The following is a 24,492-nucleotide window of genomic DNA, read 5'->3' as shown; positions in this document are numbered from 1 at the left end:
GGAAAACACTGACCAATCAGAGCGCGCGTATACCGTTGGTGCTGCCGCGGTAGCGAAGGCTACGCGCTAGGCGGCCGCGTCAAGGTCCTTCGATGCCTTCGTAGCCTTCGCTAACACGGCAGCACCAACGGTATACGCGCGCTCTGATTGGTCAGTGTTTTCCGTTAATATCTGCTTAACGAAGCCCCATCGGACATTTTCGCAAAGGAAAAAGTTGTTTCAAATCACCTCCCGAACCACCCCTTTCAAGGAACTCCAACACTTTTGGGACACCCTGTATGTATGTCGCTGCATTGTTGCTGCATAAATAAATTTACTGTACAACTTATTTGTAACATTTGGCATTACGCGTATATATTTCTTCTGGGATGCGTGTAACGTAAATAAAATCTTTTTTCAATTTCTTCTGTTTCATTTTTTTCATTAATAAATATCCATGATACATGATTACGATCAGATACAGAAATTAATGAAAGGAAAGCGGACAAGGATATCGGCGAATTACTTTTTCATTCGTCGCCCCGTATCGCTCTATATTTAGCCAATTCATGTGGAAACACTCTAGTTAATTCTACTAACATATTTGCTTTGAATTTACGATACGCATCTATTTTGCCTTTTACTTGTTCATTTTTGGTTAATGCTTTTTCTATACAGTCTTTCGTATACAGCTGAGGATTTCTGCCTTGATCGATATAACTGTAATTAAGTACATTAATTAATGCTCATTTTAACTCTGGTTCTGGATTCTAATATCGTTAAGCTGTATATAGTTACTCGAAAACCTCCAAAGGTACATGGACATCCTGAACCTGAGACTTGAGTTTGTCTATTTCTTGTAAACCATTTACCAAACCTTGACTACAAACAAAAATTGTTATTTTCATTGTAATCAACTTTCAGTCAGTCTTTACAAATAACAATCGGTTAACCTTTCATCAACTTAACCTTTCATAAATACGAATGTTTAAGTTTTAGAATACTTACATCTTCTGATTCAATACATTCTGTCCTTGAGGTTGAAAGTCACTCACAATAATTCGTATTTGTCTTACATTTTCAATAAAAAGTTCCAACTGTGTTTCTAAATTTTCTAGTGCCGACGCCATTTTTTATATTTCATCTTTCATGCCGTATATGTTGTATGTGTATGTGTCGGATATGTAATACATACATACTGCTTGCCTGCTTGTACCAAGGTCACGTACACAAAGTTTCTAGTGCCGCGTGGGAAAAATTCACCCAACTAAAATGCGCGTGTATGCATACATACAGTAGCGGGTTTTTTTAAATTGCTTTAAATTATTTAAAAGAAAGTAAGCCAGAGTAAGTGCAGATGCAATTTAAAGGATTTTCGTCGTTTCAAGAAATATTATTTTTGCACGCGACATTACAAACTTTGTACCAACTTGTAATACGTGCGCCTGGACTCCCTGCTTGCTACCAACTACCACCTGCACCATCACTTATCACTGCACACATTATTCTTTTGTGCTATTTTGATCATACTAATTGTAATTCTAATTACTAAATGATGTAACCCAATGTAAGTCGTACCGTAAGCGTTTAACTTGAATGGTTTTCTGTTCTGACCCTTTGAGTAGGAACTTTCCAAGGGATATTGTCCAAATTCTAACAATAAGATTATCTTCGAAAAAAGGACTGTCTCTCCTCTCCGTTCCTCTCTTTGCTCTCCTTCGTGCATTCGTGTTTCTTCACTGTTGAGGTTGAGCATGGTTGAGCATCATTGAGCATGATTGAGCATTGAGCAGTGTTGAATGTTGAGTAGTATTATTTTCCGCAGCGTATTATTTTCAAGTATTAGTCACGTGTTTCATCCGTTTTATTTGTTATTGTTACTTATTGTTTGTTGTCTAGTAAATAAAGTGTTATTCTGTTTCTTATGTAAGAAAAGCTGTTTTCGTTTTTCTACGAACCAATGACCAAGACGTAACGTTCAACGTTGTTATTGTTGTCACGTTCTAGTTCTAGTCCTACTTAAAAAGCAGTATTCTACATACATTTTAAAGTAGATTTATTTTTTTTTATAACATGACTCTGAAACACGTAGTTATAGGCAAGTTTATTCTCGTTTAGAAAATTCTTATTAACTGGATAATTTCGATAATTCTATCAGAGATAAGGGTTATGTTGTTGTTATTGTCTCAGGTGGTGGTACAGGCTTTATCGGAACAAACATAATTAAGTCGTTATCTAGTCAAGGAATTTCGTGTACGTGCATTTCTCGAATGCCTGGTCCTAACCGAATGACATGGGTAAGACAAACAATCTGATACGCTCGCTCGTATATGTATAATTGGATAATTTCAATATATGATGTACGATACGCAGCATGATTTAGAATATTATGGTTTACCTGAAAACACAAGTGCTGTGATTAATGTCGCTGGACAAGACGTACTCGACCCTAAACAACGATGGTCGGAAGGATTTAAGCAAAACGTCATAAATAGTCGAGTGAGAACAACACAAATCTTAGCTAAAGCTATAGTTAATACCAAAGCTGATATTTTTGCAACAATTTCCGGGGTAGCTTATTATAAACCAAACGACACAGAATATACGGAAGAAAGCAAGTGCGAAAAATATGATTTTTTATCAGGTAAATTCATAGTTTGTATTTAATTTTGCAGACTTTTATTATGCAGATTATATTACATTGAAATTATTATTTAACGCATTAGAACTTTGTCACGAGTGGGAAGCAGCCGCGCAACTTCCGCAAGATAGTACTATCAGACAAGTTACTATCAGATCTGGAGTAGTATTGGGAAAAAATGGTGGTATGATTAAACAAATATATCTACCATTTTTTGTTGGTTTGGGTGGTCCTATCGGTAATGGAAATCAGTACATGCCTTGGATACACATAACGGATTTAGTTAACATGTTCTTGTTTTCGCTTAGAAACAAAAATGTACATGGCATATTAAACGGAGTTGCTCCACAGGTGATTGACTTAAATTCAATTTCTTTCAAGTTTTCTAGAGTCTATACATGTATATAATATAAGGTAGGTATGAGAAGCGACTGTATTCCGATGATAACAAACGTACAGGCTACCAGTTCAAACGGTTTGAAAGAAATATAGTCGAAGAGGGTCTTTACGGAGTGTGTACATCGGAACGTATTTCTTGTATTTTGTTAATTTTAGTTAAATATAATTCGCACGCGTAATACATATTATTAAATCTATCTGTTAGCCTAACATTCCTCCACAATAATTTTCGTAAATATTATCGATAGATCGTGACAAACAAAGAATTTACGAAGGTATTTGCAACGACAATGCGGAGACCTGCGCTTATTCCTGTACCAAGCTTTGTTTTGAGTATCCTTTTAAACAAAGAACGAGCAACAGTTAGTAAAAAAAAAATGTCCATTTACACTGCTAGTTTCACTGTTTTCAGCGATACTATACTAACTCCTTTTCAGATTATTTTGGAAGGACAAAAAGTTATACCGAAACGTGTACAAAAATTAGGATTTCAGTATCAGTATCCCGATATAAATTCTGCGTGTGCTGAAATACTTGGTAAAAATATTAAAAATAATAAGAATAAATAAAATTAAGATTGACGCTTAATTGTATAGATTTGATTAGGAGGGAAAAATATGAAGGATGGAATTTTAGGTTGTAGATTGTTTTCCTATTTTAGCAAATATGCAAATATACGTGACTGTACAGAATGCATTCGTAGAAGAACATTTTTATACATGCTCCTTTCTCCGAGTAACTTATTAATTTCTTCCTGTTTATTAAATATAAAAATTAATAAATTTTTTAACGTGGATATCGATGTCAGTTTAGTTGATGCATGGTGTAAGAAGCTGGCAACTGGTACTAGATGGTACATAGATGTAATTAAAAACAAATGGTTAAAATGTTTTTACCGATAGATGGCGCCTTTTAGTAATAACCATACTTTTAGGTGCTTTTATACTTGGTACTTTATCTAGAATATACAATATTTAATTAGCGTTACCACACGTCTACTCTAGTACGGTTATGGTGTTACCTATGAAATTGATATCAATATCAGTGAACCGATGTACACTGTGACCGAAAACGAAGAACAATCAATTTCCCCTCTAGAAGAAAACCACTAGTTCCGGCACCAACCAAGAGGCCTATTTTATAGAGAAATTTTGGTTGGTGTTTTGATTGGCGTCGAATAATGTCGAAGCCGATAATCGGATAACTTTCGTTTGGATATTTTAAAATATGCTTTGTAGCGACCTCGTGAGGTCAATTGCGGATGATAACATATACAAAACCATAGAATACAGCGGTACAGGATGCATGATGCATGCATACTTTTACTTGTTATACTTTCATACGTACAGTTGCGTAGAGTACGATATAGAATATAGCAACATACAGGTAAATAGATATGTACATGGAATGAATTGAGAAGGACAGCGGTGGACGGGACGGGACGGGACGGGACGGGACGGGACGGGAACGGGAACGGGAACGGGAACAGGAGAAATATGTAGATTGTAAAATGGCGCGTGTCGCGAGGACAGCTCGGACAGCTGTTGTTTACCTACAAAAGAGGTCTGTAGAGTCTACAACTTGTTGGTCCGAATGAATCATTTTCACAGGACGATTATCACAGACGTAGAAATTTATTCGAAAAGTAACTTGAAAATGAACAGTATTTAACGAGAACTAAGAAGATAAAGGTGATAGAATAACGGATGAATTTAAACGATAAAGTGGTTATACAGTGGTGGCAGTGGTAGTACAAGTCAGCCACGGCCACAGCAGTGTGGTCATGGTAATGGTAATAGCAGTGCAAGTGGTTGTGTAGGTATTCAAGAAAAAAGACAGCTTAAAGCTCAACGAAATTCTTCATGGAAGAATTAATCGGATTCTATGACGCATTGTTGATGTTCGAACCGACAATAAATGAAATTTATTTCAAGTAAATATCACGAGAAACGTGAAAATAAAAGTACATTAATCAGACCGAAAGGAAAACGAACGGGGAAGTAAATTAAAGTTACTCTCGACAATTTAAGCAACATTATGCTTATTTATCAAAGACACAACATTTTCCTAACCGTTGTTACGTAAATGTGTGAATAAGGTATCCAAAGGAGCAAAAAATCTTATTCTTCATTTTTGCTCCTTTATTTCAATGCGAGTATATATCCGTGTCGGATAATTTAGTCGTAAAACTCTATAAAGAATGTAGAAAGTTACTTGTATGACGTTATTTATTGATTATTTCATTGTATTTTGGAACAATATTGGACAATTTTTTACAACCAAAAGATGACCAAATATCATCCAGTATCACAGCAAGTCTCCACTGTTAATCATCGTTTTTACCACTGCTCTTACGAGGTTAGAACGTGATCGACGTAATCACATTTTCTTTATTGTCATCTTTAAAATTAATTTTTTCAACTTTATTGTTCATCGTACTTATCACTTTATTCTAATTAAATCACGACATATTCATAATAGTCCTTTACGTAAATTTCATGTAGCGCATTCCTCAGTATTTAAATCTTGTTGTATAGGAATCACCATGAATGCGAGAACTCAATTGTTCGAATTAAGTATGGAGGGCCGACAAGTGGACGATGCGGTAGCGAGTATTTTCCACAGCGTTCTTTTTCATAGGAGTCTTGGTAAATTCAAATACAAACAAGAAGGCAGCTATTCGGTAGGCACTGTGGGATACCAAGACGTCGACTGTGATTTCATCGATTTTACTTACGTGTGTTGTTCGTCTGTGCACCTGGACCAAACATTGAAACGTGAAATATCAGGTTTTTCCGAAGCTTTACGTTCCACCGATAGTCCAGGTTCGGGCCAAATATCCTTGGAATTCTTTCAGAAGAAGAAAAATCGTTGGCCCTTTCAACCGGAATGCATACCATGGGAAGTATGGACAGTACGTTTGGAACTAATAAAATTAGCGACAGAGCACGAAAGACAGATATGCAGGGAAAAAGTTGGCGATTTATTAACGGATAAAATTCTTTACATAACGGAAGTAATGAATCGTCACGATTATCTTCCTAAAATGCCAAATCAAGCCGAATTAGATCTGATATTCGATACTTCGTATCCGGATATACAACCGTATTTGTTTAAATTATCGTTTACAACGTCTAGTCCGTCGAGTACAACAATGGGTAATACGATGAAGAAGCTGATCAAAGAGACGTTATCTATTTAGTCGTGTTCGTCGTCTTACAGGGGTGTTGTAGCGTAACGCTACATCTACGACGCGAATTCCTTTAAATAAAAAACTTTGGGAAACGCTCGTTGGAAATAGAAGAAGTTTACTTGTCGTATCGAGTTTCGATTCGCGTATACGCTTGCCTTTCTATCATTTTAATTTCTTGTATCGTTAGTTGCCAAGTGTTGGTTGTGCTACATTTTACATACTAAATTTTCAAAGAAATGTCGTCCATATCTGTTATCTATACATATAACAACTCGTCAAGCGTGAGATCTGGAAATGAAATGGAATAGAATGATATCTGGTGTGCGCGTTACAACAACATCGTTTACGTTACGATCCGTGTAAATACAAGTTCTGTGCCGACAATACTTGTCAGGAAAATCAGACTAATATTTACGATAATTGCAATTATATAGACCTGAAATATTTGTAAAATTTCTATAGTACAAAGAAACGAATCGTGTACAGTTGTTAAATTTCCGTGTATGAACCGTTTCTGTCTATGCAGTACCGTTGCATAAGTTTGTCGATTGCATGTTAAATAGCACATGTCTCTTTGTAGTCTAAAAAAATTCTAATTTATTCATATGTTTGATTGTTATTAGCATTATTAGCAAAAGAATGACAAGTTTTTCTAATGTCTTGTTAACGTAATGCAATTTCAGAAACGTTCATCTTTTTTGTTTCTTTGAAAATTTCCTCGTGGTAAGAGTTTGTTTTAAAGAAAGTAATTTGACAGGCAATAAATGTATTTTAACGCGTATAGCCATCATTTATTATGGATGTAAATAAACATTGGAATGTTTATTCTCGTATCGTAGTTACTTACGTATCGTTTCCGTTGGAAAATTCGGAATATTATACGAGATATCGTCAGTCTTTGAAAACTATACACGGTACATGGAACAAGTATTATGCTCGTCGTATGGAAACAGTTACAGATCTTACAGAAGGCTTAGTTATGTGAATGTATAAGTTTAATGGTATGTTTACGTTTTTAACATACTTTTTAGAAAAGTTGGAAATTGCAAATTGTTAAAATGTGTCGGAAGTAAAATTATCGTTGAAATTCTGATCTGTTGCTAATCGAAATTATACTATTTTTGTATAATTCGCGAAGGCATGCGTTCTCCGAGCATCGTACAGGCTACGTTAAATACCGTATGCGGATATACGTTACGCATGTTGACGTATATGTATACACGTATTCAAACTTATTCGGTTAGGTACAGACTGGTAATTCTTCTAAACAATAGAGTACAATATAACAGAGATAAATATAAATATGTGTTATACACATATACATATACATATACATATATGTACATGTTTTAACGGGGAACGTGACATATCGGTCGAAGTATAAACAATTGAACGTAGTTGATTAACATTGAAATAGCGGTCGTGTGATCGAACGATTGAGTTGGCAAGAAAAAAGAATCGTGGATCGAGATTAGAAGAGATTGAAACGATTTTAAAGTGGTTCACAGATAGTTACTTACGATACCATATACATATATGTATAGGAAAGATTTGTCCTCGAGTTGAAATTTTTGCTTAAGTGTCGTGTTTGTAAAATAAAAAGCGAAGCGATACGAATAATTTGCGTGAAAATGGAATTTCGTTCTATGGACATTAATTGTAATTGTAAGTGCGATGTAGTGGCAATGTAACACGATGTTCTCGTCGTGTAAAAATGCGCACACGCAAAAATGTATGATATACCGATGAAATATGCGTACAGGATGTTTCGTGATATCCATCGGATCCGAAGAAACACAAATGTCCTTCGAAATAGAACGATCCTTTCATATTTTTATACAACCATCAATTTTCCGAATACGTTACCCATCCAGTAGCTGATTGCTGCGAGTACGGGTTCGAACGTATCCGAATATTTCTAGCAAATCGTGGCTATAAGATTTAGCGACGTAATCTCTGTTGCGATTCCAAGCGATCCTACCAAATTACACGATAGAAGCATACAAAAGTATTCGCTCACGTATTTCTCGGATTTGTTGGACATTGTGCACCTTGGACGAAACTTGGTAATTGCGTGCCTGTTATTCGTACACGAGCAAGTTGATACATGTATATTTTTGCATATATACAAATTGCGCGTGTACGATATATATATATAGAGAGAGAGAGAGAGAACTGTATAAAGAAAAGAATGATGAAAGGAAAGTGGAAATGTGAAAAGAGCGACTAGACGTAGATACACGTGCAATTCAAGATTTATGAAATCATTTTAAGACAAATTAAAATAATATGCGCCAAGTTATCAAGTATAGCACTAAGGTGTATTTGCGTTTCCATTAAAGTAAATATTGTGTATATATATGCGCATACATAGATACAGATAGGTACACGTATAAGTAATAAGAATTAATGGTAACGTGTAAATTGCGAGATATCGAAATAGTGAGAAAAGTGTTGCGTAGCTGTATTGTAATAAGGTAATGGAAATGCTTTAGACTTGATTTATCATGGAAACTACGAGGATAAACGTTTCACTCTTAATAAATTACCGTATTTTACAAGGGGCATTTTATTACGTATGCATGTGTATGTGTTATGTGCTTTTTAAAAGCAAGAAGGAAAAGGTGAAGAATATAGCAGGATAAGTACTGCGCGGATAACGAACGACGGACGATGGGCTCGAGGAAAAGAGCTGAATAAAGAATAATTAACCGAGGCCGATGATAATGTGGACGCGTGCGCGACGAAACGGCGGCTGGTCTGCTTAGGTTCACCAGCGATTTTCCATTCTCAGTTGTCGATCGAAAAGGCTGGACTGCTTGTCGACTGGCGTCGCCTTGGATACCTTTCGGTGTAGCTAACGTTGTATGTCGTTGCGCGAGTGAGTCGTTGATATTCACAGAGTGTAATATCGTAACTCGTACTCTAGGACACCTCGAGTGGCCCATATGCTTTTCGTTCAGATTCAGTTTCGTCGAAAGAACCACTAAAGATAGGCGGAAGAAACGATTGGAAAAATCACTGTTCCACGTTTTTTTTATAATCAATTCAACTAAAACTTGCCAAGATTGTATACTTTCGATAACTTGAATCTTTTTTCAAATTTATCACCAACGCGGAATATAGCAAGTTGAAAGAACATGGTTGTATCGTTGCGTCGTAAACTGTTCGTTATTCAAGATTCCTAGAAAATGTCGTGCAAATAATTTAACGATTTATAAACTCTCTTTTTCTTTTCTCCCGTTTCTCGTCTCTTATCTTTCGTCTTTCCGTTCTTCCTTGCGTGACCTTTTACGTAACATTAACAAAAAGAAACCCGAAGGAAGCTAACATGTGTAATCTTCAACAGGTGGCTCAAAGTCAAGCCTTTTGAAGCTTTCGATATTAATTTAATAATTGTTACGCGAAATCGTCGACAGAATTTATTCGTTTAAACAGAAATGAATTGTCTAATTTTGAATTTTTGTATCGGTTTACGGTTACGATTAAACGATTAGACGTGATCACGTGATTCTGTTCTATTTTCAGGAACCGTTTTTAACTCGGTAACCTCGATAAACGTAAGATTTTACTATTTTTAAGATAGCTCGTCCGATTCGAGCGACTCAAAGGTGGAGGTTAACGAGCGGAAAACGATGCGTTCGAGTCAAAGTTGAGCTTCGAGTAGACGTCCAAGTACAAAGAGAAGGATGAGGTTCGATAGGAAAAGAACGATAGATGGAACCTAGATAGGAGAGGCATTTATACATATATTTACTTGACATAGTATACCTTGATTTCAGATGACAAGTAGGAATACTATATGTGTAAAAGAGTGCGAAGCTGTGAAGAATGTAAAGCTTTCTTGTTAATTTCTCGAGAGAAAGAGGTTTCGAAAGAGGTTTCGAAAGAGGTTTCGAAAAATTAGTTATGCAAAGAAAGAGCAGAGATGATTAAGGGAAATGGAAAAGGAGCCAAAATGGAAAATGGAATGATACGGATACGAGTTTGAAGGGCGCGAGAAGAAAAAGAGAAAATAAGATCGTGAAAGAAGAATGATTAATGCGACAATTTTCGTGGATATTTGGTCGGAGAAGAACGACTCGAGTCGTTCGAGCGTGGAAAATGACGCGACTTCGGACGTTATAGTGCAAGTAATTTTTTATATTTTCTACGGAAATATCTTTGTACTGGGTGTGTTCGGGAACGCGTTGGTGTGCTTCGTCGTAGCACGAAATCGTCAAATGCAGACGGTAACGAATTTATTTATCACAAATTTGGCGCTGAGCGACGTGTTGCTTTGCGTGCTGGCGGTTCCGTTTACGCCTCTATACACGTTTTTGGGCGGTTGGATATTCGGTAAAACCCTCTGTCACTTGGTGCCGTACGCTCAAGGTGTTAGCGTTTATATCAGTACATTGACTTTGTCGAGCATCGCGATCGATAGATTCATGGTGATCATATACCCGTTTCATCCTCGTATGAAGATCGATGTTTGCCTGGCCGTGATCGTTGGTATCTGGATAGTGGCTTTATTGGTTACCCTGCCATACGGGCTTTACATGCACTTGGAAGAACCATACGCTTTTTGCGAGGAGCATTGGCCGTCCGAACGGTTTCGCAAAATCTTCAGCTCCGTCACCTCGATACTTCAATTCGTCTTACCCTTCTTCGTGATCGCGTTCTGCTACACTCGCATATCGATCAAGTTGAACGATCGAATCAGATCGAAACCTGGCACCAAGATACCCAACAAGAGTAAAGAAGCCGATAGAGAGAGAAAACGACGAACAAACCGGATGTTGATAGCCATGGTCACTATATTTGCCATTTCTTGGCTACCTCTCAACATCATCAACGTTGTCGATGACTTTTATTCGGCCGCCAACGATTGGTCCTATTACAGACTTTGCTTTTTCATGACGCATTGCCTCGCCATGAGCAGCACTTGTTACAACCCGTTCCTTTACGCTTGGCTCAACGAGAACTTTCGCAAAGAATTTAAGCAAGTACGAATCATTCGATCGAAACATTTCAATCGCTCGTATTTTCGACTCGACGCCGACGATGCTTTCCCACCTATAATCAATAAATAGTTAATAAATAGTTGACAGTTGACAGCTGACAGCGATTTCACTTCACTTCACGTCACTTCACTTCACTTCACTTCACTTCATTTCACTCGAGTTCAGTTCAGTTCGATATCGTAACGAAATTTTCAGGAAAATTTCTAAAACAAACTAGCTACTCTTCATTTGTTTTGTATTCTCCATTTCTAACCGCGAAGAGTGAGACGATCTCGTTTTTGTTGTATTTTCAATTACTCAACCACGCAACAACTTATAATTGATTTTGTAAACTATACCTACCCACCAGCGTATATGTAATCTCTTCGACTCGACAAGTCGACGATCTTTCAATTACTCGAAATGATCGAAAGGTAACAACGAAATGCGTCCATTTTCACGCGAGCTTCATTTTTCTGAATTCTTTTCAAGGTACTACCGTGTTTCTCGAGCACCGCTAATGCTCCAGCTCCAACAACCACCGGAAGATTCCGAAACGATAATGCGTGTAATGCTGGTAACAACACTCTTCAGGAATCTTTGCTACCGAGTCATGCTCGGAACAAAACACCGAATCAAGAGCTATGCGAATTGATTGTTCTCGATACGGTGACTGCCAACGCGCCAAGAGTCCTCCACGAGGCTGCTGAAATTCTGTAACCCGACTCTCTGTAGCTCGATCTTGGTAAGACCAATTTCTTATCCTATTTAGTTACGTGTATCCGTATCCCTACTACAACGTTTTATCATCAAACTCGGTATAATTCTTTTCTTGTTTGCTTTCTTACTTTTTTTCTCGTTGTGTAGCCTGAATTCATTATTTCTGGACAAGCGTTCATTCGCAACACTCCTCTTGCTAGGATTTTCTATACAATTCTATTACAATGACAAGATAGCCAAGACAGTGAAACGCGCGGGACGGTGAAAATCGTCGATAAATCGATGCGCGACGAGAGTGCAGTGTCCGAACATGATTTCATCATTCAAACTGGACATTTTATTCAAATATAAAACAAAGATCGCTTTCTCTAGAACCCCACGGCCCTCTTTAAGCGTCAATCTTGTAATTACGAGCTCGGATTCATACAATTTGAAAACTGGGATTGTATAACTTTCGCTACATCATTTTAGAGGCAATTTTTAACGAGAAAAGAAAGTTCTAGCTGTTCTAAGCTGTTGTCGAAAAAAGTTCAACTTGTTTAATTATCTCAAGTCTAGAATCGATTATATGTACAACATATGTATGTATGTATGTATGTATATTGTACGTATACTTGCCACGCCACACTACGTACAACATTTTCAATAGATTTCCAAAGTACTTACACGACATCAAGATTACACGTACTTTCCTTTGTATGTTATCGTCCATTATCGTTTGTTATCATTCGCTATCGTCGCTCGCACTTTGCCTTCGTATGTACCTTTGCTTCTTCTGCTCTTCTGCTCTTCTGCTCCGCTACTTTCACTTTTTCGCCGGCCGGCCATTCAATTTCGTTCCTCTTCGTTCCATTTTAGCTGCGGTGGAACGTATAGATCGTTCGATCAACGAAATCGATTAACTAAATACTATAACGAAATAAAGAATATTGCACGTACGTACGAAACCGGTTAAAAGACAAGCCATCCTGTTGGTCGACCAACAACAGCTGTGTTATCTGGAATATTATGTATACACAGCTGCTCGAAAGCTCTTAAACATTAAACGATGGAGAAAAGGTACAATGGGACGACAGAGGTGAAATATATGTCTTATTTTCGTTTTTAATCAACTCTTTCTCTCCAGCTGTCTATCTATTTGTTGTCTATTAGGAACGTTCATCTTTGACGATAACTCATCTCTGATGTTACAGAAGCAACTCTACGCTTACCATGAGAACGAGTCTTGGAATTGAAACTATTAGCGCTGTCATTGGAAACTATCGCAACAACAGCTTTTGCGTTCATTCGTCACTCTAACGAAAATATTCGATTATAAGTGGTAACGTCCTTTTTAGTAACTTTCGAGTACCTACATACATATACATATATACATACATACATACATGGTTAAAAACATTGAAAAGCAATTGATAAAAGCTAAGAATGGATCGTCGTCTCGGCCTCGATTCGATCGTTGACTATTCTCGAGGGCAATTTCTTTCTCCCCTTTCGCTCGTCTCCGATTACAATTCCGCAATAACTTCTCATTATGTTGGCAAATGATTGCGGTAATTCGATTCGAGTCCATCTTACGAGAAACGTTTATCGAGTGACAGTTGGAATGACCGAGAGCATGATCGAACACAATCGAATTGTGCCATTTTCATTTTATGACCATCATTTACACTCGCATTTTTCCATCAAATTTGCTGCAAACAGTAAAAGTAGTCCAGTCTAAAAACATGTTCGTATTTTTATTAACAATCTTACACATCCTAATAATTACATTATACAATCTATGCCTCATATTTATTTTATACAAAGAAAGACATTGACAAGTAAACGGTACCTTTCTCGGAATATTTTCATTTGGCTAATCACCAATCATCATTTTTTCCTTTACACTCCATGTTACGTATGTTCGTAAAGATGCAGAACCCGACACAATCGACTTACATATATTATATCCAGTTATTATTTCGTTTCCCTCTTCGCCACGCATACACAAACGTAAAACGATACATTTATACATACCTATACATCAGGCTATTCCAAGCTAAGCTCATATTTACAGTCCACCCCGGTTCATTGTAAACAGACCAATTTTACCTGATTAAACGACTATCTTGTTTCTATCAAAATTCATAGACATAATTGTGTTTTGGTAATTACGACGAATGTTACCATGTCGCCAAATGAAGCAAATGCTGGAGTAACGGAGACGATAAACTGATACACGAACCTGCGTGTACGTATAGTTATAAGTTATAATCTTCTAATGCAGGCTGCGGAAAATCGACAGATCGCCGTTCTAGAAGAACATAGCGTTCAGCTTCCCCCACTCCTCATCTACGCAACAACCCCCACACTCTCTTTCTCTCTTCCTAGGACTTGACAGAGCTATCGCAGTGGGGAGAAGCCCACTTGCTTCATGGAGCAAGAGTGCCGATCCCTGCATTACAATTTACAATTTATAATGTGTCCGCCGTCTTCATCGCTCCACCAAATGGTGGTATATAGTACATTTATCGTAATTCAGAACACCAGGAGCTTAATTTGAATTTCACCGGCATACTTGCCAATTTTACGTATGCCGTAGACATCGATTGAAAATTAATTTTACATTTGTTATTTCAATGGTATCGATGCATGTACACATTCTTGTAATGTAAGACATGAAATAATACAATTATCATTTGCGACAACCGTCCTTTCGCAGTATCGATCTTCTTTCCACTATCACTTTTCAATTTTATACTCTTAGACCACAAGTGTGATCTATCCCAATAAATGTTAATGCCAAAGAGAATATATCTACTTTGGAAATAATTAACTAGTCGTGCCGGTAAGATCAAGAACCATACGTTATCAACCATACGTCATTAACACTCTATCATGTTTACGTATCAGCGACGAACGATGCAACGCCATATTGTGGCAAGAAAATTAATTGTCAACTTTAACATTGCATAACATTAAACGATACCCGATACACGATGTAAAGTGTTACCTTCGTTCGAAATAAAAATCCTTGCATCCATACAATCGACAACTTCTTTGGCATTAACATTACGTATCCTTCGACGTTATGGAAGATAAATATTATTTCTTCTCTTTGATATTTGAATTATATAAAATATGTATATGTATACATATATACAGATAAATTTCATCTGAGCCATAATTTTAACCTCAGAGCATCTACACCGTTCAAATAATACCGAAACAAACGTTTATCGCGTACAAAGCCTAGATTTTCATATAAACGTAGCGCCGGCCGATTAGTAATTTCCGTTTCCAGAACTACTTCATCCGCATTATCTTCCATCATTGCTTGAATCGCTCGTCTTACCAAATTTGATCCGACCTTTCGCTTTCGATATTTCACATCAACGGCTAACATTGCAATATATCCACGTTTTATCACCTTTCTATGAATATCCAGCTTGCAAACAATGGCACCGACACACTCGTCACCATGCATTGCCTTGACGAACAAAAAGCAACAATTTTCTATAAATTCTACATCTACCAGATAAATAAATCTACAAGCATATAAGCTCGTAAAAAATAGGAAACCGCGTTATGCAAAGGTCATCTGTATATTAGACATTTTTGCAAATATACATACCAAGAAGCACAATTTTGGCCAATTGTGAATAAAATATCTATACGTGTAAATGGAATAAGGTTCGCTTAAATCCTTTTGTATTAAGTGCATAATGTTAGGCATTTGCAGTTCGCTTGTGTAACTAACGTATTGTATGTTACCGCTTTTATGTTCCAATGACAATGTTTCTGCCTCGTCTAAATACATACAAGGAGGAAACGATAAGAATATATTTACGAGAGTATAATTTTCGTAACAAAGTTAACAGTATAAAGAGAGTATGTTTCGTAACAAAGTTAACAGTATAAAAACATCGATTATATAGATTCTATCTAAAAATTAGTTTCAACTTAATCCCTAAACGCTTAGTAATAACGATGCAATATCTTGTATTCGATGTTTTTCTCGCCTACTGTAATTATAAGTTGCACAACGCTATGGCTTCGCTATCCTTTCTTCAAGGGCATTCGAGTTAGATACTCCTTGTAAAAACAACAATGTGTAGATACAAAATTCTCATACCGTGTTGGTTTAAATGACCTTGTCGAGGTGGTATTCCATTTGTATGCGGCTCTTCGTACACTTGAATCGTTTTCAGACTAAGTCGAGATTTAATGTCTAGAGTAGTAATATTTGTCAGGCAATTTTCCTTCTTCTCTTCGATGTTACTTTGCTGAGTTTCCGATTCGTTTATATCTGTCCCGCTGTCCATCTTAATGCTTTCCATTTCTCTTAACTTGGCCAAATTTTTAAATCCCCAATCTTCCCGTTTCCCGTTTCTGAAGGTACTGTATGTACGTATATACAGTGTATATTATTTTTCAAAATTTTACATGTCATGTACCAACTATGTGGCATCAGAATGTTTAGTTGCGTCGGAAATTCTTCAATCGAATTTTCATAATTATGCTAGATTTCACGTTTTTTCAATGTTATAAATATATAAAAAAAAGAAATTCGACGTAACCGCTAAACAATAGACACCATTGCCACCATTGGTCAGGTCACTATATTGCTATATACCAATATACCGTATATGTAAGTATCGACTTTTATACGAGACCACAGGCCACAACAGATGAACAGAACTGAACAGAAGAGAAATTCTTATGTATGTACATGAGAAAGTAGCTTCAATTGTAAATTGCAATGCTTCTATAAAGGTGGGTGTTCATGACCATTCGACAACACCACGGACACGGACATTATGTCTTAATTATTGTCATCGTTATTGTATTAAAGCATACAATTGTGTTATGAACTTGAAAATCGTATTGTAAACGAATAGAAAGTAAGTTGCTTTCTGAATGACAAATACAAAAATATTACTAAAAATAATGAAAAGATAAAGTAAATCATGTTTATTATAGTTGATTTTATTGCTACAAGAGGACGCTCGCATTAGTGGCGAACGGAACACCGGAAGTAACGAAAAGGCTTACTACACTTTTGTAGATTCAAGTTCCTTTTGGACCAAGACAACATGGGTAAGATGCTCGATTTTATACAATTTTTATCTTTATCGGTTTCAATCCTTCTTTTCTATTAGAACATCATCAATGATCAACTATTAGTAGTTTACGGTAACATCTATTTTTATAGTTTATACGCATATTACCCCTCTAAGTGTAGTATGAAAACTTAAAAACCCATTAATCAGTGGCATCGATTCTTGCTTTGTTAATTTGACATATTTGTTATTTTTCTCCTATTTTTCTCCTATTTTTCTCGTTTTTCAATTTCTTATATATTAACTCCGCGTTATTCCATATATTTTACTGTAAAATTCATTTTATACAACTTACACGGCTATGTTTATTTTAGTATCTAGGAAATGAAAAAGATATTGTTTTACAGGTATTTCTCGTGACCATTGGCATAAAAGGCGAGCAACTGGTGGCAAAAGGAAGCCCATCCGTAAAAAGAGAAAGTTCGAATTAGGACGGCCAGCTGCAAACACCAAGCTTGGAACTCAGCGTATTCATACGGTAATGTTACATAGTGCTTTGTAAGAATATCTTTTCTACTGGCAACAATACCACGATACTATTACGAGATGATATGATGAATACCTTTACCTACTCTGAACAATGTGTTGTCGACCTAAATCTCACAGCGTACTGAAGCAAACTATATATATATATATATGTATGTATATCAAATACTACGTGTTTTTATCGTAACTCTTTGGAATTTTGTCTGTTTCATTGTACATTAGGTACGTACGCGAGGAGGTAATAAGAAGTACAGAGCACTTCGTTTAGACACAGGAAATTTTTCATGGGGTTCGGAATGTACTACAAGAAAAACACGTATTATCGACGTGGTTTACAATGCGTCGAATAACGAATTGGTAAGAACAAAGACTCTAGTGAAGAATGCAATCGTCACTATCGATGCAACACCTTTCAGACAGTGGTACGAAAGTCACTATGTTTTACCATTGGGCAGAAAACGAGGTGCTAAATTGGTGGGTATTTCAACTTTTTTTTATATTATCGTTAATTAAATATTATAACAAGAAAGGAAATCGAATGTGTGTACAGACAGAAGCAGAGGAAGAAGTTTTGAATAAGAAACGTTCGAAGAAAGCGGAAGCCAAGTATAAAGTAAGGCAACGTTTCGCCAAAGTAGAACCTCCTCTGGAAGAACAATTTGCTACGGGACGTGTACTTGGTATGCTATATTTCATGTGCAATTACTTTCGTATAATTTTAATATCAACTCTACGGAACATGTAGCAGCGTGTAGCTCAATTAATTTCAATTAATTGATATTTGTTAAATTGTCGTAACTTTACTATTTGTCCTCGTTACACGAGTAAAATAATAGCGGTTCGCTCTATAGTTGTTTTTTCATAAGACACCAAGAATTGGAGATAATTGAAATTAAGATTTTACTAAGATAATACGAAAAGTAAATTTAAATATATATAAATTTACATATGAATTTCAGCTTGTATAGCAAGTAGACCAGGACAATGTGGTCGTGCAGATGGTTACATACTCGAGGGAAAGGAACTTGAATTTTATATGAGAAAGATTAAAAGCAAAAAAGCTAAATAAACATGTAACTACAACAAGAAAATAAAAAAAACATCTGTATAAAGCAGAAACTGACTGAACCAACTAAACATTCATAAATGATGTGCCAATATATCCTACGCATGTTTAAAAACTCCTATATAAACGAATATTAAACTACCTTCTTTAGCTCCTTTCGCGTTTAACAATTACTTACTTTTATACGAGAAGAAAATCTTTGTCTTTGTTAAGCATTAAACACAACAGAATACTCCCTCAATAAATATTCTTTATTTTTTAGCAATTGCATCTTTACAATACAAAAAATGTCGTACAAAGTGCTAGTTCGCGTAACATTGTAATAATAAAATTATACCACTTATATGAAAAGACAAAAGACAACAGCGATGGAATAAAAATTTAACGATATTACCAGAACTTAAAGAACATGTATTTATAATTTATTAAACTTTTCACATAAATTTCAGGCATTTAGTAGCCATTAATGCATTCTAAGCTCTCCATATATTTGATGTCGCATGCTGTGTATTTATCACAAGTCTCGGCATTGTCTGCTGTTGACTCGAATTTGTAGCAGAACTAGTAACAATAGTAGTGAACGAAGGTTTTTGAGCGCATGTTCTCATATGCGTTGGCCAATGAGACTGTTGACAAGGATAATCGCAATATGCTGTATTCCAACAGCAATAAAACAATGCTTCTCGACCGCACATTGCACACCATTGTTTGCGTTTTATTTCTTCGATACATCGTAATTTTTCTTCTTCGGTTTCCCTACGAGTTTCTTCGATAGCCCGCAATCGTTCAGCTTCTAGACTTGCCTTCATTTCTCTTAATATTCGATCTGCAACCGGAAATATAGTTAAAAATTACCCTATTCTAATCACATAGAAATATTAAATAGGGTAGTAGCGTACATTTGTTCTTGTCCCTCCACCCCTTACGGTCAAAATTTATAACAAAAAAAGCCTTGTACAGTTTGAATTTCATTGGATAACGAAAAAACGTATTACCAATTCAACGAGTAAGATTTAACAATAACTACCAAGGATATTATAATAATAATAATGAATGAATGACATACCAGTGTTGTGTTTCAGTTCGGCAAGTTGTTGTTGATGCTGCCATCTCATACGCTCTATTTGTAATCGTAAAAAATGAACTGTCGCTTGATGGTTCTCGGATGTAGCGTTTTCACAATTCTGATTCTCTTGAGTTGCTTGTTTATATGCCTCCTCCATCAACTCAGCCATTTTTCGGGCCAAATCATGAGCACCGTGATATAAACGAGCGCTAACAGGTCCTGCTTCCGGTGGAAGCATTTGATATTCGATACAGTTTTCAGTTTGATGAGCCGGAATATAGACCATGGAATCGATTGAATTTGACAATGCATTTGCCGACGAGACCGATACAGGTGGTTGAGAAATGCGAGACTTTGAATTGGAATTAGGAAACGATTTTCTAGCTTTACTCTCTTTTTTCGGATGCGACGTTATCAATGTGTCTTTTCGTACTTGTTGAACTGTTTGAACATGATTAATTTTTTCTTTTTCACCTAACGACAAACCACCACCACCACCACTAATAGATTTCTTAACGACATCGGGTAAATTATTGTTTACAACTAAAAATAATGCAACGGACTGATCCAAAGAATTTTTTTTAGTTATCTGATGAACGTCACCGATGTCAACTTGAGGTTTATTAGTTGCTGATATCGAATCAGATGATATTAAATTGTTGTAAGAATTTTTTGAAACATCAAGTGACGATGACGATGACGACGATGATGATGATGATGATGATGATGATGATGATGATGATGATGATAACGACAACGACGACGACGACGATGACGATGACGATGATGACGACGACAATGATATTACATTGGCCTTTTTAACCGAAACTGTTGATTCTGTCGTTGTTAATCTCTTATGTTGTTCGCTCGTGATTGATCTCAATGCTTTCTCAGCGTTCACTTTATCAACCATTCTAGTTTTTGGTTTGTAAACTTTTCCTACGTTTTTAATTCCTTTAATGCTATTTCTTTGAGAGTTTGAACAATTTTGGTTGGAGTCTTCTTCTTTTTCGTTAATGTTCATTTTTAAGAGAGACGATTCCATCTTAAGCGTTTGGATATCCTCTATCGAGTCCTTATCCAAACACGTTAATGGTTTCATATTATCGTTCGTTACTATTTCCGAATTATTATTATTTCGTTCTAGTATCACGTTTTTTTCACTTGGATCGCGCTTACCGCTCGCGTTACTTTCGTTTATATCGTTTGCATTAGTTTTACTTGTACCTGGTTTCGCCTCCTCTTTCTTCGCTAACTTTGAATTATTTGTTGATGGATTTTTATCAAGTCTTTTGTTCTCCTCCTTGTGGTATTGTTGTTGTTCTTTTTCTATCGTTTCGTTTAAACTCGTCGAAATACTCGAACCCTCTCGCGTAATTAAAATTAATTCAACTTCGTTTGAGTGATCGGATTTTTGTACTTTCGATAATTTATCTTTGCTTTTGCTTTCCTCGGTACTTGCGTCAGAATCAATCGACGTCTTATTTTCAATATTAGAATTGTCTGCTTTCTCGAAATTGTTTTGTGTCTTATTTTTAACGTGTTGCTGTTGTTGTTGTCGTTTTTTCAGAAATGTCTTTTTCTTGGGAAGCAAAAATTGCGAAGGTGCACAGTTATTCGAGCAAAGAGGATCATAATTTGGTAACAATAATTTTATTTGCATTGGGTCATGTGGATTGTATTGCACCTTTGGAGGTGCAAACTTAAACTGACCAAATACAAGTTCGAGCTTTCGACAATGTCGAGTAATTTCTCTGACGCATTCTTCCATATCCAATCTCCGTTTACGCGGTAATGGAACAGGTGGTTCTTCGGAATACAAGTACAAGTCTCGCGGTGGCACCCACGCCCGATCGTGTTCACCAAAGAAACGTACGTCTACGAAACCTTGAGAGTTTATTCGAGGCATAGCTTTTGCTGGCCAGAACGGAAATCCTTTCAATTTGGCCCACACGAGTGGATGGGGACGACAACAGGGTTCGATAAACCACGACGGCTGTGGTCTTGGCAAGTTCCTTCCATGAGCATAACAATCGGGACAAGCTTCGATTTCTGATACTTCCTGCCGTGCCAATTTAATTACCTGTTTCGCGGCATTTGTTAATTTAGATGTGTCGGTATACACACCACCGCCTGCGTAATGTAAATTTAATCATTGAAATTCCTATTGCTGGTTTCGCTAACTACTATACTTACCTAATCAACTTAATTTTTAAATGCTAACTTACGTACACGTATTAAATACAATGCAGTTATGCTGTATCCATTTAGCATCGGCCATAAACGCATCTGTACTGCCGTAGAGTTTTGCCTGTACGTTTGATTCCAAAAGACTCAAATCCATTGGTTTCACTACGTACTCTAGGTAATTCGGAGCTTCGGATAGTTGGACCGGTTTCCAGAATGGTTCCGACTATAATAAATCAAAAGATACCGTTGAAATTCAAATAGATCGACAATAAGAAAATGTAAACGCAAACCGTTGAGAAATCGTTGAGATACATACACCAGGATATTCCCTCATTATTTCAACCACGTGCTTTAACAATAAACATAACTGGTCGACAGATAATTGTGCCATAGCCGTAGAACGGGTTTCTGCATTCTCTGCTTGTAAAATAGCTGCACATTCTCCACATATCCAATTCTCAGTAGACGGTGGTTGCATCCCTATGCACCTGCGATGCCACGATCGAGGACAAGCGCTACAGTGTGCTTCTACAGATTCTTTATGACACCGCCAACAAAATCTATCGCTCGTATTTTTTCGTTTTCGTTTACTTCTAGAATTATTCTCCTCTGAAAGTGAATCTCCTTCTTGAGTACTGAAAAGCCAATTTACTTTTTTTAAATTAAGAAGAAACTACGGTACCGATTACTATAATTAGTCGCATATCAACCTGAAATGCTTTCTTCTGGCTTACATCTATCAAAATTAAAAGAAAAAAATATATTAAAGGCAAAATTTACACTCACGCAAAGTTTCGTTGCTTTCTTTTCAAATGATTTCCACTCCTAGCTGTAGTCTCTTTTGTATCATCACTCTTATTAATCTTGGAATCATTTTTCAACACATTCGATATTGTATCTGATTTTCCTGTATTCTGAACACATTCTATTTTATCTATGTTACAATTAACTTTTTCCTTATCATTTTCTAAAATAATCACCTCCTCCTCCTCCTTCTCATTCTCATTTTGATTCTTATTTTCGTTTCTCGTCTTATCACAGTTTGTAGTATCTGTTACATCTTTAATACTATCGGTTGTATCTGCAATTACCATTTTATCGTTTTCCTTGCAAGATTCATCGATGGATGCACTTTGTGTTTTTTGAATATTCGATACTTGTGAACTTTCCTTTCGTGGTTCTGGCAAAGCTGGACTTTCTAGATGTAGAGAACTCGTGATACTTCCTTCGACTTCTATGGATGTCATTTTGACACATTGTATGCATTTACTTCAACGTATATGTTTACTTAAACATAGAAATAAAAAGAAAGTGATTAAGAACTGTGTAAACAAACAAAAATGTATCTATACATACATGTTTGTGTACGCACGCGCGCGCCATCAAATTACATTAAACAACATTGATCTTTTATTTATCAATCATTTATTCATTTTCAAATGCATTAAAATTGGAAAGGTACTAACGCTATAAAAAAAAAGTGTTTGCGTTCATAGAAATTTTGTTTATATTATATACTATGATCCATGGTATTACACAACAATACTACGCATTAAAGAGAAGAAAATAATGAAAATTTATATAGTAGACATGATCGATAAATGCTTTTGGAACACAGCTTTTGTAATACATATTGATTGACGATAGTTTCGTATAGTATACATTAATAGTAACTATACAAAAGTGCACTAGACTATATCCTATATTATAATGGATACAGACAAGATAATTACCATTAATGTAGTTCGTATACGAATTCAAGTATTTGAATGGTAAAAATGTTTTAAATATTTTATGATGTCTGAAATATGTTCTACGAGTCGAATAAACCACTTTCCATACAAATTCCAAACAACATGGATAAGCGAGATATATCACTTACCATTACCAATACGACATTACATCAAAAAAACATTAGCATTCCTGCTCCCCTCCTGAATATTTGCTTTGCTTTGTGAATACCGGTGTCTCCATCTTTCGACAATATTTTTAGTTAATAGAACATGTGGTACTGCTACTGCGCGGTACTTTGCATCGCTTCGTATTTGTTCGTATTTACAAGCTATTGGAAATAACGGTCATCAAGTTTTTTTGTCTCCTAAATTATTACATTTTTAATAATATAATATTATTTTACGTAGCTATACGTACCTATATTATTTGTACACTTGTATTACTTGTATGTGTACGTATATATATAAAAGTTATTTGTTTAATTATTTGCGTATATAATATATGCATCGTATAAACTAATTATGCATTTTTCAAACACTGTAGGTATCATTCTGCGATGATGATATATGCTGATTTGACCGATCTATTTTGTTTTTCTTTTATTAAAAATAAAAATATTTTATTTCACACATTACGTATTCGAATATTATGAACAAATAACATTTGGCGATCGCGTTATTAATAAATCTCATTACATTTCTTGGCAAATAAGACACGAAATAAATAAAAAACGTAGCGTTGCAACGTAGCGTTATTTACTGTTCCGAGTATTAGGTTATGTTATACTGCACGAATTGGAATGTATGATCAGGACGTGATATACTGTATCTGTATTTGTACTCTGCTGTACTTTCTACTCTGTAAATTGCTGTAACTGCTGTATGTATACAGGGTGTCCCAAAACTCGGGGAGGAGCCGGAAATGGGGGGTA

At 36.0% G+C, this 24,492-nt stretch overlaps 7 protein-coding genes across 25 annotated transcripts in view; 4 read left to right on the top strand and 3 right to left on the bottom strand.

The window, feature by feature from the left end:
• Positions 1–3,711, top strand: part of LOC128873729 (adenylate cyclase type 2) — a 16,741-nt gene extending 13,030 nt beyond the window's left edge. For 4 of the 5 annotated variants that reach the window (XM_054117505.1, XM_054117502.1, XM_054117501.1 and 1 more), the window contains 5 exons: positions 2,170–2,276; positions 2,353–2,623; positions 2,706–2,971; positions 3,268–3,381; positions 3,457–3,711. In XM_054117505.1, the coding sequence (XP_053973480.1) occupies positions 2,170–2,276; positions 2,353–2,623; positions 2,706–2,971; positions 3,268–3,381; positions 3,457–3,588 (890 nt within the window). In that variant the 3' untranslated portion in view covers positions 3,589–3,711. Of the gene's footprint in view, positions 1–2,169; positions 2,277–2,352; positions 2,624–2,705; positions 2,972–3,267; positions 3,382–3,456 lie in introns of those variants that run through there. The other variant, XM_054117506.1, reaches the window with a different exon arrangement.
• LOC128873739 (mediator of RNA polymerase II transcription subunit 10) lies at positions 390–2,044 on the bottom strand. Its single transcript, XM_054117532.1, has 3 exons — positions 988–2,044; positions 778–861; positions 390–699 (listed from the first exon to the last, which is right to left on the bottom strand). The coding sequence occupies exons 1-3, from the start codon at positions 1,107–1,109 to the stop codon at positions 510–512; spliced, it is 396 nt and encodes a 131-aa protein (XP_053973507.1). The 5' UTR covers positions 1,110–2,044; the 3' UTR covers positions 390–509.
• A 768-nt stretch (positions 3,712–4,479) lies between the features above and the next one.
• LOC128873737 (autophagy-related protein 101) lies at positions 4,480–6,598 on the top strand. The gene is made up of 2 exons (XM_054117529.1): positions 4,480–5,377; positions 5,557–6,598. The coding sequence occupies exon 2, from the start codon at positions 5,565–5,567 to the stop codon at positions 6,219–6,221; it is 657 nt and encodes a 218-aa protein (XP_053973504.1). The 5' UTR covers positions 4,480–5,377; positions 5,557–5,564; the 3' UTR covers positions 6,222–6,598.
• A 141-nt stretch (positions 6,599–6,739) lies between these two features.
• LOC128873734 (prolactin-releasing peptide receptor-like) lies at positions 6,740–16,999 on the top strand. Of its 11 annotated transcripts, XM_054117525.1 has the most exons (5): positions 6,740–9,093; positions 9,795–9,906; positions 9,995–11,200; positions 11,690–11,942; positions 12,776–12,916. In XM_054117525.1, exons 3-4 carry the CDS (start codon positions 10,247–10,249, stop codon positions 11,915–11,917), a joined length of 1,182 nt encoding a protein of 393 aa, XP_053973500.1. In that variant the 5' UTR covers positions 6,740–9,093; positions 9,795–9,906; positions 9,995–10,246; the 3' UTR covers positions 11,918–11,942; positions 12,776–12,916. The 11 variants fall into 11 exon arrangements, 10 of the variants coding, with proteins under 10 accessions (XP_053973500.1, XP_053973501.1, XP_053973498.1 ...); XM_054117526.1 differs by lacking the exon at positions 9,795–9,906; XM_054117523.1 differs by having other exon boundaries at positions 9,795–11,200.
• Positions 13,070–16,621, bottom strand: LOC128873735 (N-alpha-acetyltransferase 30-like). 3 transcript variants are annotated; one of them, XR_008456476.1, is made up of 5 exons: positions 16,032–16,621; positions 15,531–15,706; positions 13,749–15,386; positions 13,303–13,608; positions 13,070–13,212 (listed from the first exon to the last, which is right to left on the bottom strand). XR_008456476.1 is itself a non-coding variant. In XM_054117528.1 (3 exons), the coding sequence occupies exons 1-3, from the start codon at positions 16,234–16,236 to the stop codon at positions 15,069–15,071; spliced, it is 699 nt and encodes a 232-aa protein (XP_053973503.1). In that variant the 5' UTR covers positions 16,237–16,621; the 3' UTR covers positions 13,633–15,068. The 3 variants fall into 3 exon arrangements, 1 of the variants encoding a protein (XP_053973503.1); XR_008456475.1 differs by lacking the exon at positions 13,070–13,212 and having other exon boundaries at positions 13,237–13,608; XM_054117528.1 differs by lacking the exons at positions 13,070–13,212; positions 13,303–13,608 and having other exon boundaries at positions 13,633–15,386.
• On the top strand, positions 16,874–18,624 carry LOC128873738 (40S ribosomal protein S8). The gene is made up of 5 exons (XM_054117530.1): positions 16,874–16,996; positions 17,367–17,497; positions 17,728–17,979; positions 18,056–18,185; positions 18,465–18,624. The coding sequence occupies exons 1-5, from the start codon at positions 16,993–16,995 to the stop codon at positions 18,572–18,574; spliced, it is 627 nt and encodes a 208-aa protein (XP_053973505.1). The 5' UTR covers positions 16,874–16,992; the 3' UTR covers positions 18,575–18,624.
• Positions 18,625–18,801: 177 nt separating this feature from the next.
• LOC128873730 (MYND-type zinc finger-containing chromatin reader ZMYND8) lies at positions 18,802–24,139 on the bottom strand. 3 transcript variants are annotated; one of them, XM_054117510.1, is made up of 8 exons: positions 23,979–24,139; positions 23,710–23,889; positions 22,808–23,114; positions 22,614–22,741; positions 22,144–22,462; positions 21,870–22,050; positions 19,638–21,770; positions 18,802–19,397 (listed from the first exon to the last, which is right to left on the bottom strand). In XM_054117510.1, exons 3-8 carry the CDS (start codon positions 23,072–23,074, stop codon positions 19,045–19,047), a joined length of 3,381 nt encoding a protein of 1,126 aa, XP_053973485.1. In that variant the 5' UTR covers positions 23,075–23,114; positions 23,710–23,889; positions 23,979–24,139; the 3' UTR covers positions 18,802–19,044. The 3 variants fall into 3 exon arrangements, with proteins under 3 accessions (XP_053973485.1, XP_053973483.1, XP_053973484.1); XM_054117508.1 differs by having other exon boundaries at positions 22,614–23,114; XM_054117509.1 differs by lacking the exons at positions 23,710–23,889; positions 23,979–24,139 and adding an exon at positions 23,561–23,703 and having other exon boundaries at positions 22,614–23,114.
• Between the last annotated feature and the right edge of the window lie 353 nt (positions 24,140–24,492).

Source organism: Hylaeus volcanicus, chromosome 3 (genome assembly GCF_026283585.1).
Source record: "Hylaeus volcanicus isolate JK05 chromosome 3, UHH_iyHylVolc1.0_haploid, whole genome shotgun sequence".
NCBI lineage: Eukaryota > Metazoa > Arthropoda > Insecta > Hymenoptera > Colletidae > Hylaeus > Hylaeus volcanicus.
Note: the sequence above shows the minus strand (reverse complement) of the source record. Positions and strands in the feature narration are given on the sequence as shown.